At 49.6% G+C, this 18,909-nt stretch overlaps 1 protein-coding gene across 1 annotated transcript in view; it reads left to right on the forward strand.

Annotated features, from left to right (window-relative positions):
- Nucleotides 1–3,726, forward strand: part of USH1C (USH1 protein network component harmonin) — a 45,997-nt gene extending 42,271 nt beyond the window's left edge. Inside the window, exons 25-27 of the mRNA XM_088017493.1 lie at nucleotides 1,213–1,283; nucleotides 2,325–2,424; nucleotides 3,547–3,726. Coding sequence (XP_087873619.1) covers nucleotides 1,213–1,283; nucleotides 2,325–2,424; nucleotides 3,547–3,726 — 351 coding nt within the window. The remainder of the gene's footprint in view (nucleotides 1–1,212; nucleotides 1,284–2,324; nucleotides 2,425–3,546) is intronic.
- The last annotated feature ends 15,183 nt before the right edge of the window (nucleotides 3,727–18,909 follow it).

Consider the following 18,909-nt stretch of genomic DNA (forward strand, 5'->3'; position numbering starts at 1 on the left):
ATCCAGGGACCAGGAAATTCTTGGGTGACATCCACATAACCCATCCAACCAATGGTCTCAATATGACACGATGAGATTCAGAAAAATAAATGTCAGTTCCTGACCTTGAGTCCAAAGAGCAAGTGGCACAAATACAGACTCCAGAAGACAAAGTATGGCAACCCATGCAAGAAAAAGACTTAAGGTCTTCTCTAAGTGCACACTGATCAGGAATCAAAAATGCTTGGGGCTACTGGAAAGCATTAACAGAAGTAGAGGGTGCCCGAAATGGAAGAGGGTCTGGTGGTAGTCTGATCTGTGCTCATTAGCCACTTGGGTCGAGGCCACCATATAAGGTCTCTCAGGTTATGCACTGCACAATCCGAGGGCATGCCCTCCTACAGATTACAGTGTGGATGGTGCCCTCTCATGTTGTGCAGTGCACAACCTGTGCAACTGTATGCAGGCAGCTGAGCCTGAGCTATTAAGTTCAGAGCCGAGGAAGCTGACCAGATGGGCCTGGGACCCACATGAAGGGATGTAAAGAAGAGAAGACTCACGGGTAACATGATGACTGTCTTTGATTATCTGAAGGGCTGCATTAGGGTAGAGGGAGCAGAAGTGTTCTCTATGTTTCTTGAGAGCAGAACTAGATCGGATGGAGGGAGTCCTGGGGAGAGCTTTCGGTGTAATGTTAGGAGCTATTGCATGGTAGACGGGCCCAGTGATATTTCACATACTTTTTATTGGATATACCCAAGCCAAGGGTGGACAATGATGCCATTGAGGGGATTCAAGTGTTAGGGACAGAAAGCTAAGCCTAAAGTTCCCTGATTGGATATGCTTCAGAGTGACCTGGGGAGCTAGGACCTCCCCCAAATCTCCAGGGGCCAAGTCTATGAGTCTAGAGTTTTAAGAAGTCCCCCAGGTGGGTCTGAGATTACTGCCTGGCCCTGGTCCACAGATCAACATTTGGGAACTTCGTGTCCTTCAAGGGTCTGTAAATCTTGGCCTCTATGGTTGTGAAGGCCCAGAGACTGAAAGCTACCCCAGATCATGGGTCCGCACAGTGAGGCCAATGCCCACCAGGAGGCCCTCCAGCCCCACTGGGGCCCACCTCCCCGTGGGAAGAAGGCCCCAGTCAGCTGATCCTGAGCCACGGCGCCCAGGAGTGAGAATGGAATGTCAAGGGAAGACATACCATCGATCCCTGAGCATGCCCCAGAGTCACAGGGCTTCTTCCCACAGGACTGGATTGACCTTGTTGTTGCCGTCTGCCCCCCCAAGGAGTACGACGATGAGCTGTAAGTGTGCGCAGCACCTGGCCCTCTGCTTCCTCCCTCTCCTCCTCCAGAATCTGGGCCACCTTCTCCCAGTCTACCCTCAGCCTTCATCCAGCCTGTAGGATTGGCCCGGGCACACAGCTTCTCACAGTCATCGATCCTAAAAAGCTCCCGGGCCAGAGAGGGCCTAGAACTAAGTCACTGGGTCACCCTGTCAGCATTGTCAGAGCTGCTTCCTAGACTGTCTGGTCCAGATTCTTCTTCACATATGAAACACTGGGGCCCAGACACAGTCCAGGTCTCAGACCAAGAACACGATGGAGTCGGGACAAACTCAGGATTTCTTGTTCTCCACTCAGGACCTCATCCCCTGCACCATCATTAGCTAGTTTAAAGATTTCCATGTCTTTTACTATCTAGTAGTTCTGCCGGCTATGTAACTGCATTCCCTCGCGCTGCATCTCTAAGCAGCCAGGAGCACGGGGTTCAGCCCCCTCCCGCAGGATCCCCTATGTCTGTCTCTCCTTGTGTCCGTTTTGTTCCTGTCTCTGTATCTGCATGGGTCCCTCTATCTTACTGTCTCTCTCTCTCTGTCTCTCCTTTCCCTCTGTCCCTCTCCTGCATCTTTCCCGTCAGTCTCCCCCACCCCCCCCCCATCTGGCCATCTCTCCTTCATCCTTCTCCCCCTCTCTCTTCACCTGTCCTTTTCTTGCTTCCTCGATTCCTGGCTGGAGTCGGTGCCAGTCTTTGTTACTGTGTATCCATCTCTCTCCTCTCTCTCTGTCTCTGTGCCTCTCTGCTGTCTAGTCTCCAGCCTCATCACCTTCCTACCACCCACACATGTGTTCTTCAGCCCCCTGCTTGCCTTTTCCTCCTCTGGCCAGCATGGGCTGAGTTCTGTGCACATCTAGGAGAAATCAAGGTCTTGTAGCAACTAATTCTGGACCCAGAGCCTAGGCAGGACCTGAGGCAGGAGGCAAGTGAAGGGAAAGGTCTGATGGGGCTCTGCCTGGAAATAACCAAGCCCTGTTTTGTGTTTCCTGCTCTGCTCTGCATATGTAGCTCTTCTCTTCCCTCTGCAGCCAAAAGCCCCCAGCCGGTCCGAAAGGTCCTTGAAGACCGTGCTCCCGTGCCCAGACACGGGGTCCTCCTGCAGCTGGAGCCCGGCAGCCCCCCACGGTGAATAGGCAGGCGGGCTGCAGGGCCCTGTCTGTCCATGCTGCATGCAGGGGCCGTCTGCTGCCCGAGCTGGTGGGTTCTTTGGACTGGCGTCTGGAGGGCTGCACGAGGCACCATCCCTGGAGTACCATCCAGGCCTGCTGTGAGCCACCCTGGGATTTTGTCCAACTCAAAGACCCTCCTGCTCAGGGAAGGCAAGCAGAGCCCAGTCTGTAGCATGCTCGGGGTCTGGGTATCCTAACAGCCCTTGAGACCCGCCACGGGTCCCACGCGACGCCCACAGGAGCAGGATGGAGCAGTGAGCACCATTCTCTGCTGGGCACAGACAGTGCCTCAAACCAGGCATGACGGGCTGGGTGAGCCCAAGGGAGTACAGCCTGGATTTGCCCCCAGAGGTGGCCTCAGCAAAATGTGCCTCCCTTCCCTGGGGTCACCACCCTCTGGGAGCCCCTGCTCCTCCAGGCCCCCGTGCTTGGGCAGAGCCAGGGCAGTTCAGGCTGGTCCAAAGAACCAGGGTTGGCCTATAGGAGCGGTTCATGTCCTGTTGTGACTTGTCATGGCCTGAGCCCAGCTTGGGCCAAACTGTCGTCTGTGCCTTCTATCTCCCTTGGCTCCGGCTCTCTTGACAGTGTCCTCTGGGGGCCACTGCAGAGCCCGGTTTGGGGCTGTGTTTCCCACTCTGCAACAGCGCGGGCTGGTGGCCATGAACTGGTGTTTGGCGTGGCCTGAGCCCCACCGCTGGCAGTATCTGGGGCAGACCCAAGCCCGGACTTGCTGACTTTTCTGTTACAAGTTTCTCAAAACATTAGGGCCTCATGCTCCCAAGACAGTTGACCTGCTATGCCACGGCTCCTGGGATGGCCTCAGTGGCCCTGTGTTTCCTGCCATTTGTCGTGTGCTCTTCGTGAGGGACCCCAGCCCTCTGCCTTCTGGTCCCCTCCTAGCTTACCGCACGTATCCCTTCTACTCTCCCTGGCCTCCTGTGGGCTCTGGCTGTGGTTGCTGTGGAGCTCCTTGGGACCCGCCTTGCACCGTCAGGCTGGGGGCTCCCTGGGCTGAGTGTGTACCCGCAAGGCCCGCACCCGCCTGCTCTGCTTCCTCTGCCCCACAGAACCTTCTTCTAAAGTCCAGAAGGAGAAACCAAATTCACCCCGAGAAGCCAGGGAGCTCCGGACCCACCCTCCTGAACACAGAGCCTGGAACCAGCCTTGAGAGATGCCAGTGGGCAGGCACCCTGGAAACCTACAGCCAGCACCCAAGGATTTCCGACTCCCGTTGGCCCTGAATTAGGGCTGCGTAAGGAACACCACAGGCCACTCCCCTGAGGGTCACCACGGAGGGAGGAAGTAGCAGTTCCAAAGAGGGCCCCTGGGATCCGGACTCTCGTTTCTTTCTTCCAGTCCTGTGAATTTGGTCTCTCCCAGCCCTGGGATCTCAAGAGTCAGTCAAGGGAATTCTCAAGAAATCACGAGTTGTCCCTTGAATTCTGACAGGACCTGACTCCTGGGTCTCTCTGCCGCTCCCGCTCCTCTTGCTCCTGCTAATTGCTGCCACAAACCTTCCTCTGAACTCATTAACAAAATAAATTGCTTTCCCCTGAAACAAATAATACATTATATGTTAATAAAAACAAATAAACTGCCTTCATTTCCAGCTTCCAGGATTGGGTGGATGGGGGCAGCAGATTCAAGACTCTCAAATAAAAAAAACATACAGTCTCGGCCCTTCAAAAGTGGGAAACAGGACTCAGTGCTAGGATCTGGGTCTGACATGAAGGACAAGATGAAATGGCCATGGCTGGCTTGGGGCAGCGGGGCTGGGGCCACAGGAGATGGGCTAGCCTGGGCTTTGTGTCTTCTCAGAGAAAGATGGCAGGAAATGAAGCCACGCGATAGGGATTTTGCTCAGTTCCAGAAAGCAGAGTTGAAGGCAGGAGCCCCAGAGGATTACCTCTAAGCACGGGATGCCCCAGATTCCCTCGGGGCAGCATGACCACAGCTGCTTCTTCTGAGGTCATCAAGACAGGATGTGAGGGAGGGAGGGAGGGACATGAAATTCCATCCAGTGGGACCTCATGAAAGAAGCTAGGGTCTGAGGCAGGAGGGTGTAACTCCCAAGGGGCTGGCAGGAGGTAAGTAAAGGCCCTCCCAGTTACAGGGCCCAAGGATGCTCTCAGGCTAGCTCCAGAGAAGAGGGGTCCTCAGGGGAGGTGTCTCGTGAAACCCCACTTGGAAGTGGAAGGTGGCTCTGATTCAAGGTGTCTCAGAGGAGCGGGTCTCTCAGTTGAGGCCTCCTGTCTCTGTCACCCCTTCCTCTGTGTCCTCAGAGCTCAGCGTGAGCTTGGCCATCCTAACCCTCTACTTTTCAGCCACAGCTCCTCCACCATCCCTGGCTCAGTGTCCATTTCCCAACTCCAAATTCCCCAGGCAAAATCTGAGTGGGTCGCCCTGGGGCCAGGGACCAATCCTAGGTCCAATAAGCTGAGGTTGGGCAGGCGGCCGGTCATGTCCCACCCAACATGGCTGCTGAGGCAGCCGGGACTGTAGGCGGTGAGTGGTGCTCAGTGGGAGGGGCAGAGAGAGAAAGAGAGAGAGAGAAACTGCTGGCCTCTCTGATCTCAGTGGAGACAAAGCCACAACGACCTTCTAGTAGCTGGCTCCCAGAGACAGCAGCCACGCCGAGGAATTCTCCGTGCTTTCTTCTCTAGCTCCTGACCTGGCTCTGGAGGTGATTCCAAAATGAAGGTAAAGGCGGGGGCTCATGTTCGCCGACACCTGCTGCAGACTGGCACTGAGCTGGACGCTGGTCCAGCGATGGCTGGAATTGGTGCATGGCCCCCCAAGGAGCCTGTGGTAACAGCCAACACTGAGATAGCGCTGGCCACATGCCACCGAAGCACTAAGCTCATCTACTCCCCTGAGCTCCATGAGGAAGGTGCCGTCGCTCTCGCCGACTCCGTTTTACTACCAGAAGACTGGCACAAAGAGGCTAAGTGACTTCTGCTAGGTCACACATGAGGAAACAGTGAAGCCAGCGTTCAAACCCCAGGTGCTCTGGCCCCAGGGACTACCCCCTTCTCCATTGTATGCCGAATGGGGCAGGGACCCCTCGCTGCAACGTCTCAAGTTCTAGACTGTTGGCAGAACAACTCTCCTCACAACTGAAGCACAAACAGTGTTCTGCTGTTCAGCGATGGTTCCCTCCTCTTGTGACCACAAGCCTTCAGCTTGTGGACGCCTGGAATCTTACCAGTTCAAATTCATCTCCAGCTATTTTTAGTAATTGGCACCTCATAGTGAATGCATTTCTCAGTGCTTATCAGGACTTGATGAGGGACACAATAAAGAGGGCTTCAAGCTGCTGGCTACAAGAGAGGGACAGGAAGGCGTGCCACTGGGCAGGGCAGGAAGAGAGAGATGAATGGAGGCTGGGGACTTTGGGTGACAGGAGTTCTGAGCCGGCAAGCAGGGTGTGTGGGCTACAATGGGCTCCAGCTTCCTTTTCTGTGAGGCCTGACTCCCTCTCTTCTAGCAGCAAGGACATCAATGCCCATGTATTGTTCCATGTTGAAGCCAAAGGACACAGCCCTCCCCAGCAGACACTGGCATTAACCAGGCAAGAAGTGGGAAGGTCCAGAGAATGTGTACAGAGGTGGGGGCCTCAAGCAGCTCCTGAGCTTCTGTGGGGGCCACGAGGAGCACTGCTGAAGCCAGAGTCCACCGAGGGGACTGGGCCAGGCATGAGAATCCGCATCAGTGCTGAGACCAAAACCCACCCAGGCCAAGGACTGTGCATGCGCCGCCCACTCCCTTCCACATGCACGGCCTTTGCTGCTATTTCAATCCCAGGGCTCTAGCCAGGCAGCCAGGCAGCCACGAACAACCGATCAGATCCGGTCCACAAGGCGAACCCCATTTTCCACCTTTGAATCTACCCCCCCCATCATTGGGTGTTTGGGAAAAAAATCGAGGCCAAGGAAGCAATGACTTATCCAGGGTCCCCCTAAGTTGGTGCCAGAGCTGCCATTTCTACTGTACCATTCAGTGGGAAAAAAACTAAAAAGGCTGGGAATCAAGGATGCCTTTTGACTCTGAACTTTTAGCATTTTATCCATCTTATTGAAGTTGCTTTCCACAGCAAGTCCCTGGGGAGACTGAGCCGGCTTTGAGCCTCTCACCTCTGCATCTGGAAGTCAGAGTAAAAAGGGCCAAGTTTACAGCCTCTGTGCTTCCGAGACACCCCCTTTGGGCCTGTGCAGGGCTGGGAAGCTGGTTTTCACCCATTCCAGCCTAATTCCCCAGGCTGGGATTTGGATAAGAATCTGTTTCCAGAGCTAAAAGCCCTTTCTCCTCCTGTCCCTGGTATGACCCTTTCCAACTCCCTGGGGCCCCGGCTGGCCATGCCTCTGTGAGAACTGGAGGGAGCAGGAGTGACCCCTGGGAAAGGCAGGTGGGGCTGGCGTAGGGAGAGGGCAGAGGGCCAGAGAGCCTGCCACAACTGTCCTCCTAGGACCTCGGGTTTGTAACCCAGGGGCCTACGCACCGGCCTCCGGAGGAGTAAGCTACTAACTTCTAGCTGTTTGCTATGTGTCAAGCACTGTGGGGAGCCCTAAGTATGTAGCGACATTTAATCATTATAAGACATTACTGGGCACCTCGGTGGCTCAGTCAGTTAAGCATCCAACTCTTGATTTCGGCTCAGGTCATGACGTCATGATCTCAGGGTTGGTGATATCGAGCCCCGCATGGGGCTCTGCATTGAGTGCAGAGTCTGCTTAAAATTCTCTTTCTCTCTGCCCCTCCCCCTGCTTATGCTCGCTCACACTCGCTCTCAAATAAATAAATAAATAAAATGTTTTTTTTTTTTAAAGACATTACTAAGAGGTAGACAATCTTCACTGAGGACATTGAGGCAGCAGGACTTAGACCGTAAGTGGTAGAGCTTATGGACTGGGCTGCAGAAGACCATATCACTAACCACAGTGCTGTGCTACCCGATGAGAAAGAAGGGACATACAGAAGAGGATTTAAGGAGCATTAGGCAAAACTCCAGCCAGAAAATCATTCCTCTCTGCCTCTGTCTTCTCTCTGCTTCACTGTGTCCCTCACACTGCAGTGACCCAGCCCAAACCTGGCTCTCCTTCAGACTCTGCACTGCTTTCCCCGCTGTGCTCTGGACAACATCCAAACTCCTCTGCCTGACATTCAAAGTCTTACATTACCTGACAGTTTTTCCACTCTGGTCTTTTGCCTTTCACTGCAGCCACACTGAGCTCTGGATTCCCAGGCTTCCACGCTCTACCACTTCTTCGTGTCTTTGCACATGTTCACTCAACCCTGTCCTCCCCATGCCCACATGAACTTCTATGCATCCTTCAAGGCCCAGGTTGACTGTAAAAGGGGAATTCTGGGTCTGGCATGGAAGGAGAGCTCAGTCAGTGTGAGCTCCTGCCTCCTCCTGAGATGGACCCTTTGGGTTGTAAGTGATGGAAGTCCAATTCAAGATGAACACTTAAATGAAAAATACAGGAGTACTTGCTGTCATGTCTGGCTGGACCATTGTTAAAAGCAGTGACATCAGGAATCTGTTGGGCCATCTGTAATTGTCAGGGGTCTCCAGAGAAATAGGGGGAGGTGGAAGATAGAGAGATAGAGGGAGAGAGATTTCTGAAGGAATTTGTGCACACAATTGTGGGGCTTAGCAAGTCCAAAATCTGCAGGATAGACCAGCAGGCTGGAGACCCAGGGAAGAGTTGATGGTGCAGCTCAAGTCCCAAGGCAGTCTTTAAAGCAGAATTCCCTCTTCCTCACGGGATATCAGCCTTTTTCTATTAAGGCCTTCAACTGATTGGACGAGGCCCACCCACATTATGGAGGATAATCTTCTTTACAAAATCTACTAATTTAAATGTTAATTTCATCTAAAATATCCCCATACAGCAACATCCAGACATAGTTGACCAAATACTTGGATGCTGTGGCCTAGCCAAGTTGACTCATCACACCATCTCTTGTCTCTACCCTCCTCTAGCTGGCTACATTCTCAGATGAGGTCTTCTCGTGTCATGCCAAGGTGGCCTCCAGCATTCAAAACATTCTACAGCTGGTACGACATCAGTAAGAAAAGCATATGCCTATCTTAATAGTCTCAGCTAAATCCTGAGGTTTCACTCTGGTTAGCTTGACTTGGTGGTAAGGTCTTTCCTGATTGGCCAGGCCTGGGTCCTATGTCCACCCAGGGAGCTGTACCAGTGCCCCAGGGACTGAGTGAAGAGAAAGAGTATGTTCCAAAAAGAGCATCAGGCTGCTGTTACAGAGGAAGGGGAAATAGGTCCAGGCAGGCACAAAGCAGTATCCACTAAGGTCCCCACAAGCTCCCTCTCTCCCTGTGATCTACTCCAGCAGGAACGTGTGGTTCAAGAGGCCAGGACACTCCCGTGGTGTGCGGAACCCTCACCAGCTCTTGGCTGTCAGGGCTGGCTCCTTGGCCACCACCTGGGGACAAGAAATGGGGAAAAGAAGAGTCTGCTGTGACCACAGAACTCCAGAGGGCCAAGAAACAGGGGTTCCAACCCTTGCTTCCCAAATGTCCTGAGAAGTGAGAGCTGTGTTATTTCAGCCTTACCTCCCTTTCTTCAAACTATAAAAGGGATATAAACAGTACCTACTCCGTAGAGTGATAAGAATCAAAAGGAATATAGATAAGATGCTCAGAAACCGTTTTTGGATCACTAATTAACTTTAACGTTTTAAAAATCTGGTATAGATGCTGTAGAAGAGCAGGTTGGGGCCCATTGCACCCCAAAGGATGGGGCTTCCCAAAGGTGGGCTCTTTGTTCCTTACTCTGCTTCTGTGCCTACCACACTTAGAACTATAGCAGCTGGGAAAAACTGCCTCCCCTCTAGGCATGTTAAGTGCAGAAAGCCCTCTGTGCACCTTCCCTCTCTAGGGAAGCAGCACTTACTCTCCCAGCAAGCCACCAGCTGAGTGTGTGTGTGCGTGTGTGTGTGTGTGTGTGTGTGTGTTGTGTGTAGGCTGGGTTTTCAATAGGTATCTTTATTAATTTTATCCTGACTGTGCACATAAGGTATTCTGTAACAGAGACAGAATTTCCTATCAATTACCTTACAGTAAATAAAAAGTGTGTTTGTGCCCGCCTCCCCCTGGGCCCGAGAACTTACCCCTGGGTCATGTGATGAAAACCAGATGGAAAAATCTATATGAGTGGTAGGACACTCCATAGGCAAGGGATGGAAAGCAAGGGATTTTTTCCACTTACATACAGGAGAGAGGCAGTCATCCCCCTTTCCCTCCAGAAGAGGGAGGGGGGAAAAACTTTATTTCTTTGAGAAGCGTTGGAAAGGATCATAGATTCTCACCCTAGACTTTTGGAATATACACACCTAGGGAGATAGAGCTCTAGTCTTCTGGCATCTTAGGGGTTTAACCTAGGAACCCAGTCCTGGCTATAACCCTTTGGCCCTTTCGGGTAGATAAAAGAAGTTTTATTATCCTTTTTAAAAACTGTGGTAAAATACACTTAACATACAATTTACCATCTTAGTAATTTTACGTGCACCATTCAATGATTCAGCACATACACATTATGGTGCAACCATTACCACTATCCACTTCCAGAACTCGTTTTATCTGGCAGGCCTGAATCTCTGTGCCCATTAAATAAAGACCCATTCTCTCCTCCCCTCACCTCTTGGCAACCACAATTTTACTTTCTGTCTCTGTGAGTTTGACTACTCTAGATGCCTCATATAAGTGGAATCCTACAGTATTTGCCTTTTATTTCACTTAGCATAATTTTCTCAAGATTTACCCATGCTGTAGCTGTGTCAGAATGTCCTTCCTTCTTAAGGCTGTATAATGTTCCATTGTGCAGATATACCGCATTTTGCTTATCCGTTTATCTGTCAACGGACACTTGAGTTGCTTCCACATTTGGCTCTTGTGAATAATGCTGCTATGAACACTGGTGTACAAATACCTCTTTGAGACTATGTTTTCAACCATTTTGGACATACGCCCACAAGTAGAATTGCTGGATACACCTTATTATCCTTTTGGATAAGAGCAGTTATCTGGACAAATGGCTACAGATCTAATTCTCAGGGTATATGAAGGGCAAAGCACTTCCTGGGAAAGTGGAAACAAAAGTTCCCTATCTTTATCTCTTATTCTCTTATACATTTGCAAGGATCGGGACGGTGGGGCATTTCATAAGAGCACTGAGACCCTGAAGGAACTGTGTTTCCCCAAGTCCACACTGGGCAAGCAATGAAGGCAGTCACCTCAGAGGAAGCCAAGTTTCACCTCTCTGCCTGCACAGACTCTTCTTCTGTCAAGGACGATCCTGAGACCAGCGAGTCAGCTCAGACTCTACTCTTCAGGCCCCATCATTCACTTGACAGATACCATGGAGCAAAATGCTGCCTGACATGGCCCCAAACCCTCAGCACAGTCCAACAGACACCCACCCAGCAGCCACGTCAGGCCTGCAGTTGCTAACTCAGGGCCCACAGATGGATTTAGGGAGAGGTTATAAACCCCAGTATTTGAATCTCCTTTTGAATAAGTGATCCAAAGCTTTTATCAGATTTTCCAAAGTATCTCTGACCCAAAAAAGGTTAAATCCACTCCCATAAAAGGGTGATGATGAAAACAAAACTTAACAGCAAGCTGTTAGGAACTCCCAAGATACTGAACAGTGAGCTCCTTTGGTGTCAGCCCTGTATTCACTACTGTATCTCCAGCAATTAGTAGGGTACCTAGCACACAGTATGTGCTCAATAAAGACACGCCAACAAATTAATGAAGAATCTGTCAAAAACAAAGAAAATGTACCTCAATGATGTAATGTAAGTCAATGAGAAAGTTGAATCCAATTTATAGATATCAATTTTTCACTTAGCTGAGCAAGCACACAGCTGTTATGTCCACGGGTAAACATTACCACCGATTGATTTGTTCGCTCATTCGTCCACTCATTCATTCGTCAGATATTTTTTTGAGACTGAGCCCCTGCTCTGTGCCAGAACCAAAGCTACATAAGACTCTGCCTCAGCTCTCAAGCCATCTCCAGTCCGGTGGGGCAGACAGACCGCAAATGAACCCTCACAGCACTGGGTGGCAAAGGCAGTGACAGGGACTGTACAAAAGACCCAAGGGAGGGACCTTGAAGTGGCCCAGCTTGGAGGAGGCTCAGGGAAGTCTTTAGCAAGGAAGTAACATTTGATCCTAGTGCTGAAAGCTGAGAAGCAGGTAGTCAGTGGGTGAGGGAGCCTGTTTTTAGCTTCCATTGCCCAGTGCTGGGCACACACAACAGGTGCATCCTAACTGTGGGTTGTCAAATGAAGAGTGGCCATCTGTAGGGGCAGAATCTATGTGGGGAGTTCCTTAGCTGAAAATTCCAGAGCACTAGCAATCTAGTCCCCATTATTTTCCATGACTCTTCTCAATGTACCTATCCCAGCAAGACTCATTGCTTCACTCATTGCATCTGGAAAGTCTTATTCCAGGCTTCCTACCTTTACACACTGATATCCCTCCCCAGCCAGACAGTCTCCCCACTTCTTCACCTGTACAGGCTGGGCCATCCCTCAAGACCACCTTTTCTCACAAAGCTTCCGGCAGTCTACCTCTCCAAGGTCAGTCACCTTTAAAAAAAAAAAAAATGTATTTATCTTGTTTCCCAACCAGATTGTAGGCCCATGAAGACAGGGACAATTTGTTATTATTCTTTATCAGGAGACGATGTGGTAGAGAGCAATGGTTCTCAAATGTTGCATGCATCAGAATCACATAGAAGACTTGCTAAAATAGATTTCTAAACTCTACTTCCAGAATTTCAGATTTAGTAGATTTCTAACAAATTCCCAGGTGATGCTACTGGTTCAGGGACCAGATTTTGAGAACCTCTGGTATGGGAAACACAGGGGTTCCAGACCCAACTGAACCCAAATTTCAATCTAGGCTATGCATCTCACTGGCTGTGTGAGCTAAGGCAGGTCCCTTAGCCTCTCTGGGCCTCAGTTTCCCAAGGACACAATAATACTTTTCAGGGTTACAAGGGAACCCAGCTGTCACCCAGTGGATATTTAATAAACGTCTGTTAGTTGATTGGCTAATTGCCTCAGTTAGAGGTCTAAGCATCCATTTCTGAGCTAGGTTATTTCTCCCAATTAAGGGAGCAAGCAACACCTCAACATTCTCCTCCCCAACCCTCTCCCACCAGGGGGCTGACCAGCAGAAGAATTTGATTTGACTTCTCCGGCTCCAGTGGAAAAGATGATGCTTCTCTCCAATCCACTGGGCTCACTTTTTTTTAAACAAAATCTCTCCAGGCTCTATCCTTTGCCCAAGCCCCAGATCAGCCACATCATTAAATGATTATCTTCTCAAGGGCACACTTGGCTATCCAAAAAGTTTAAAAGGAAACATATTTACCAATTTGAATTTTTAATGTACTCATTTTCGCTAAAAATAGATTTTTGACTATGTGGGGCATGAGGGGAGTACTTCAGCAATGTTTCCTTCAAGCAGGTAAATATCTCTTTCTTGTCCCCAACTCTCTGCCCCTCCTACCCTGCCTCCTTTCAAGGTCTCTGCTTGCCTGAATGGAGAGGTCTTTCACTGCCCAAGCACCAGAGAGAAGGGTCTTCTTCCCTCCTCCCTGACAGAATCACAGTCCCCAGCATGCCCCACACTTACTTCCACTGATGTGCTGAGTTTCACCTGTGCACAAGGAAGTCAGCCATATACATTAAATTCAGTCATAGGCTCAAGGAGCCACATCTAAATAAGGACCGTGGACAGACTCCGCAGACACTACTGTCAGACAGGTTCCCATGCGCCGCCTCACACCCCCTTCCAACTAGACCACTTCCAACACCATTTTTTGCCTTCCTTGTTTACCCCACCCCTACCCCGTACTCACCCATTTCTCAGCAGGATGCTCCAAGTAGGAACCAGGTTCTGCTACCTAATGTGCTGGGGGTCCCTGGGCAAGTGGGTTTTCCTCTTTGCCTTATTCTCACCTGTGTAATGATAAATACACCACCTGCCTTAAAGGGAGAGGACAATCAAGCCAGATAATGCAAAAAAGGGCTTGGCACTTTGTTCTGGCCCACTTAAGTTTTAGGTAGGAACTCAATCAATTATTAAAAATCAGTAAGTGTTGCGCAATTATTTACAATAACCAAGACATGGAAACAATCTAAGTGTCCATCGATGTGTGAATAAAGAAAATGTGGTATATATGCACAATGGAATATCATTTGGCCACGAAAAGAAGGAAATCCTGTCCTTTGTGACAACCTGGATGAAACCTGAGGACATCATACTAAAGTAAATAAGTCAGGGAAGGACAAGTACTGTATGATCTCACTTACATGTGGTATCTAAAAACAGCTGAACTCAGGGCGCCTGGGTGGCTCAGTTGTTGAGCGTCTGCCTTCGGCTCAGGTCATGATCCCGGGGTCCTGGGATCGAGCCCCGCATCGGGCTCCCTGCTCGGCGGGAAGCCTGCTTCTCCCTCTCCCACTCCCCCTGCTGGTGTTCCCTCTCTCGCTGTGTCTCTCTCTGTCAAATAAATAAATAAATAATCTTTAAAATAAATAAATAAAAATAAAAACAGCTGAACTCATAGAAACAGAGAACATATTGGGAGTCACCAGAGGTGGGCGGTGGGGGTGAGGTGTGGGAGAAGGGGGTGAAGGTGGTTAAAAGGTACAAACTTCCAGTTATAAGAAAAATCAGTCTGGGGGATGTAATGTGTAGCATAATGACTACGGTTAACAATACTGTGTTATATATTTGAAAGGTGCTAAGAGAGTAGGTCTTAAAAATTCTCATCACAAGGAAAAAAAATTATAAGTATGTGAGGTTATGGATGTTAACTGAACTTATATAGTAATCATTTATATATATATATACACATATATATATAACCATTGTGTTGTATCTTAAATGCATATGATGTTATATGTCAATTATACCTCAATAAAACCAGGATGGGAGGGAAGAGGGGAAGAAATCAGTGTCTTGGGATTTGGGGCAAGAAGACCTCAGCCGATTTGGAAATGGAAGAGCTTGGCATGAGGTCTAGTGTGTGCCAGGCTTTCTCACACACGTGATCCATGAGGGAAGAATTAGTCTTCCTCTTTTACAGTTGAGGGTCAGGGAGGATGACCTGCCTCAACTCAAGCCTGGTCAGGGGTAGAGCTGGGACCTGAACTTCCCCAGCACAGAGTCTGGATCCAGGAGTCTCTGCTCAGGGGACAGGAGCTGAGATGCCTCTGGGGGGAGGGGAGGAAGCTGCGACAGTTTGTCCCACAGGGCCCACCTCACCTGGCCTCAGTCCCGGCTCAGTCAGGGCCTCCAGGCCCAGGCAGCTGAGGCCTGCTGTGCCTGCCAGAGGCACCTGTCAGGGGCTAGGCTGTGCCAGAAAGAGGCATCCTTTTTGGCTGAGCCCAGATGGAGGTTCTGCCTCAGTGCGGCCTCAGGTGGGGACAAGGGCAGGCCAGCGCACCTTATGGGATCCCTGTGTGGCTCACATGCAGTCATTCCCATTTGTCACTAATGGAAGTTGTCTCCAAAGCAAATCACCACAGGGTCATTTGTGTGCTTGCTTCTCCCACACAAAGAGGCCCCAGCACCCAGGCCCCTGGCACTCAAGTCCTCTCATTCGATGCCAGTGACTAATGCTATGGCTGGGCAGTTCCTTTGGTCTCTTAACACAGAGAAAAAGCAAAATGTGCAGATGGACAGGGAAGGTTCCCCAAAGGTTGGTTCTTTGGGGTCTGTACTTCCTCCTCAGGAGATAAAGTCTCAGGGACAGAAGAATCCTCAGTAGCCCCAGCATCCCTTTGGGAAGTGGTTAACAGCACACTCTTTGAAGCTGAGCATAACTGGATTTGGATCCTTTCTCTACCAATTCCCGGCTGTGTGATCTTGGGAAAAGATCCTCTGAGCCCCATTTTCTCTGCTAATAGTAACTACTAGGTGAAATAAAATAGGTAAAGTGTGTGGCACATACCAAGCACACTCACCAAGTGTTGGTGAAACAAAAGGGAGACAATTTTACTCTCTTCCCCTATCTCCCCCACCCCAACTCCATCTGTCCAGAAAGACAGCAGGTTTGAGGATGGTCAGCAGCTTAGGAAGGGAAATGAGGCATGCTGGAGAAACCCCGAGTGGATATGCAAGCTGAAGGCAAATGCTGAATTGCTCTGGAGAAAACGAGGAGCATGTTTTTTCAGAAAGGCTGTGTGAAAGAAAGGAAGAGAAGACAGAAGACATACACAAGGGACAAGACCTTTGGGGGTAAAGAAATGATGGAATTTTACAAAGTTTCTTCTGTGAGGTATGCAATCATGTCTTTCCACCTCCCCATGGAAAGTCTAATAAAGTCTCCACTTCTAATCCATGCAATGGGGAGCTGGGCCTTTTGGGGGATGCAATGAGAGAATGAGTTTGACCACAAGTGGCCTCAAGGATATAGAGCAACCAGGCCATGCATGGAGTCACCCTTCTGGGTTAAGTTGCTATAGTGAGCGTGATCCTGGACCAAACCTTCAGTGGGTAAGAACAAGAACTTGATTGAATTTCTATTTCAAGCCCCCACTCCACCAGGCAGCCAGAAAACATTAACATGGGGCTTTCTTGAAGTTTCTTCCACACACCGCCCCCCCCCCGCAGTTATGTGGTGCCAAAAGACTTGGGGAGGCTCCATCCTGTTTCTGCAGCAAACACCCATGCAAGTATGGCTGAGGCCACCTGTCTCTGTCCGTCTGGTGGCCCTGCCCTGGGGTAAGGGAACCTTTCTTCAAAATAGTCCTGTTACGGATTTTCTGGCACAACCTACACACAGCCTTCCCCTTGCTGGGTAGCTTCCCTACGCCCTGCCCTGCCCAATACACACACATGCACAGCAGGCAAGCAGGAAAACGGGGCTCAGGTTTGTTCTCGAGAACTCCCTCCCCTTCCCTCCTCTTGACAATAGGGCAGGATGGAGATGAGAAGGGACATGACTTTTCCCTCCCAGGTTCCAGCCATAACAGTTGGTCTATAATTCAGTTCTCTCTTTTAGTGACTTTATGGTCTTCTCAGCTCCCCCTGGACTCGGGCTTTGGCACACCAACTGTCTGCTTTCCACTTGGGCCCAGTTTCACAGTCACCTGCCTGAAGCGGGGGAGGGGAGGGACTGGCGGAGAAGACATCTTCTCTGGTCTGTACGGATAGATACACCCTACTTTATTCTCCATACTTGTTGCATAGGGTGGATGATACCATAATTTTTGTTTTTGTTTGTTTTGAACCAGCTCACTGTTGATTGGGGTTATTGAAAGGGTCAATTTCTTGAAATATCACCCCACTCTGTTATGTCACCATTATCATCCTGATGCCCCCCTCTGCCACGGTCACTGACACACCTGGTTAGCCAAATAAAGACAGGGCACTGGAGCACCTGGGTGGCTCAGTCGATGAAGCTCCTGATTTTTGATTTCCACTCAGGTCACAATTTCAGCGCCCTGGGATCAAGCCCCACCTCAGGAGCCACTCCCAGCCTAGAATCTGCTTGTCTCCCTCGCATTCTGCCTCTCCCCCTGCTCACGCACGCACGTGATCTCTCTCTTTCTCTCTCTCTCAAATAAATAAATAAATAAATCTTAAAAAAAAGGGGGGGAGACTGAAGCCTGAACAACATCGCGGGAAGGGAGTTTTTCTGAAGGTTTGCTCCAACCCCCAACCCTTTCCCTGCACAAAGGAAGGGAGGAGCCCTGCATGTGGCCACACCCACCCAGTAGACACGTGGGTGCAAGAATCCAGGTCTCTGAAAACCATCCCAGGTTTTCCATTTTGCCGGGAGGAAGGCTGAGAATTCTCAAAGGGGAATACCTTTGCTCCCTTGCCCAGAGCTAGCTCTTTGGTGCCTGCCCTTCTTCTGATCCCCTGCATCAGAAGCATGCTGGCTTGTTGGAAGTGGGAAAGCATGAGACCCAGCGCCTCCCCACAGAGACATGTCTAGCTCTGTGTCTCCTGCTGTAGAAATAAATGGTTTCGTGCTACACAGGCTGCTCGCATCTATGCCTTGGACATCTTTCCATGTCGGGGATATATAACCCTACTTTATTCTCTGTACTATCTCGGTATTCAACAGTATGGATATTACCGTGTTTTTTGTTTGGTTTGTTTTAACCAGCCCTCTACTGATGAACATTTGAACTGTTTCCGAGATTATAATACATGCTACAGCAGAAGCTCTTCCATGTCTCCTTGTGCACCTGACTCCACACTTCCCAAAATAACTCTAGCACTTGCATGGTGGGCAGTGTGATGGGTATCCTTCTATAAAGCTAGGTATAGGAAGGTTGGAATATGGTCACGTCACACACCGGGTTTGTGCTAGAGATAGCAAACGTGGTGCCCCCTCCAGTCTCCAGACCTAACACTCTTGGTCCCAGCTGATGAATCCTTAAGTCCTTTACACATGGGTCCAGCTTGGGTTGGACCTGGTCTTTTGTTTATGTCAAATGGCCTGGAAGAGCAAAGTTTGTGGGTTGTGCCAAGCTGAATGTCAAGGAAAGGAGAGACCACTAGATAACCTTCAGGGACTAAGGGTGCCCCTTAGTGGGCCCCCAGAGGATGAAGTGGCCTGGACTACCTTCCTGGTTTACAAAGCATATTTATACCTGTGATTTCATTTTACTCCCCTGGGGTGTGTATTATTATCTTCCTCATTTAGAAAGGAGGAAATCGATGCACAGAATAAATAACTTGTCCCACATCACACAAACTAGTAGTGGTAGAGCCAGGACTGGGGACTTGTTCTTTTAAAATACATACATAATCACCGCTAAAAGGAAAAATAGCATTCCTGAAAGTGTGAAAAACTGAAATTGCAGCTACAAAAATACAATGGCATCCTCACAGAAAGTTTGAAGAAAAAACTTGGAACAACAACCACCAAAAATCTTAAAAAAAAAAAAAAACCTTATTAGGTGACCATGGGCACATCATCTCATGTCTCTGAACTGTGGTCGTCTTGTTCTTACAGAAAGAGAATGGTAATAACGGTAGTAATAAAGGGCAATGGTAGCCAATATATACCGCACTCGGCTCTGACATAATAGCCATTTCCATTTCTGAGCTTCCCTGGCAGACTTGCATTCAAACATACATATTTAATGTGGCTATAATCACAGGAAACACAATTTTGTTTCCTGGTTTTTCACCTGACATTATCTCTTAACTTTTCCCCACTTGTCTACATGGATTCAGCAATCAGCTTTTCAGAGGCTGTATCAATCACCCAGATTGATTAACTCCTGCTGCTGGTGCTGGACAATTTGCTGCCACCAAGTTTTCACTATTTTGGCGGATACTGCAGGAAACATCTTGTGGCTTCAGGGACATTCCAGAGTCAGAGACTATCAGAGACCTTAGGACCCTGAGC

The sequence above is a fragment of the Eumetopias jubatus genome, unplaced genomic scaffold, assembly GCF_037043125.1.
Source record: "Eumetopias jubatus isolate StellerSeaLion01/CBP00866 unplaced genomic scaffold, mEumJub1_p1.0 scaffold_13, whole genome shotgun sequence".
In the NCBI taxonomy this organism is placed as follows: Eukaryota; Metazoa; Chordata; class Mammalia; order Carnivora; family Otariidae; genus Eumetopias; species Eumetopias jubatus.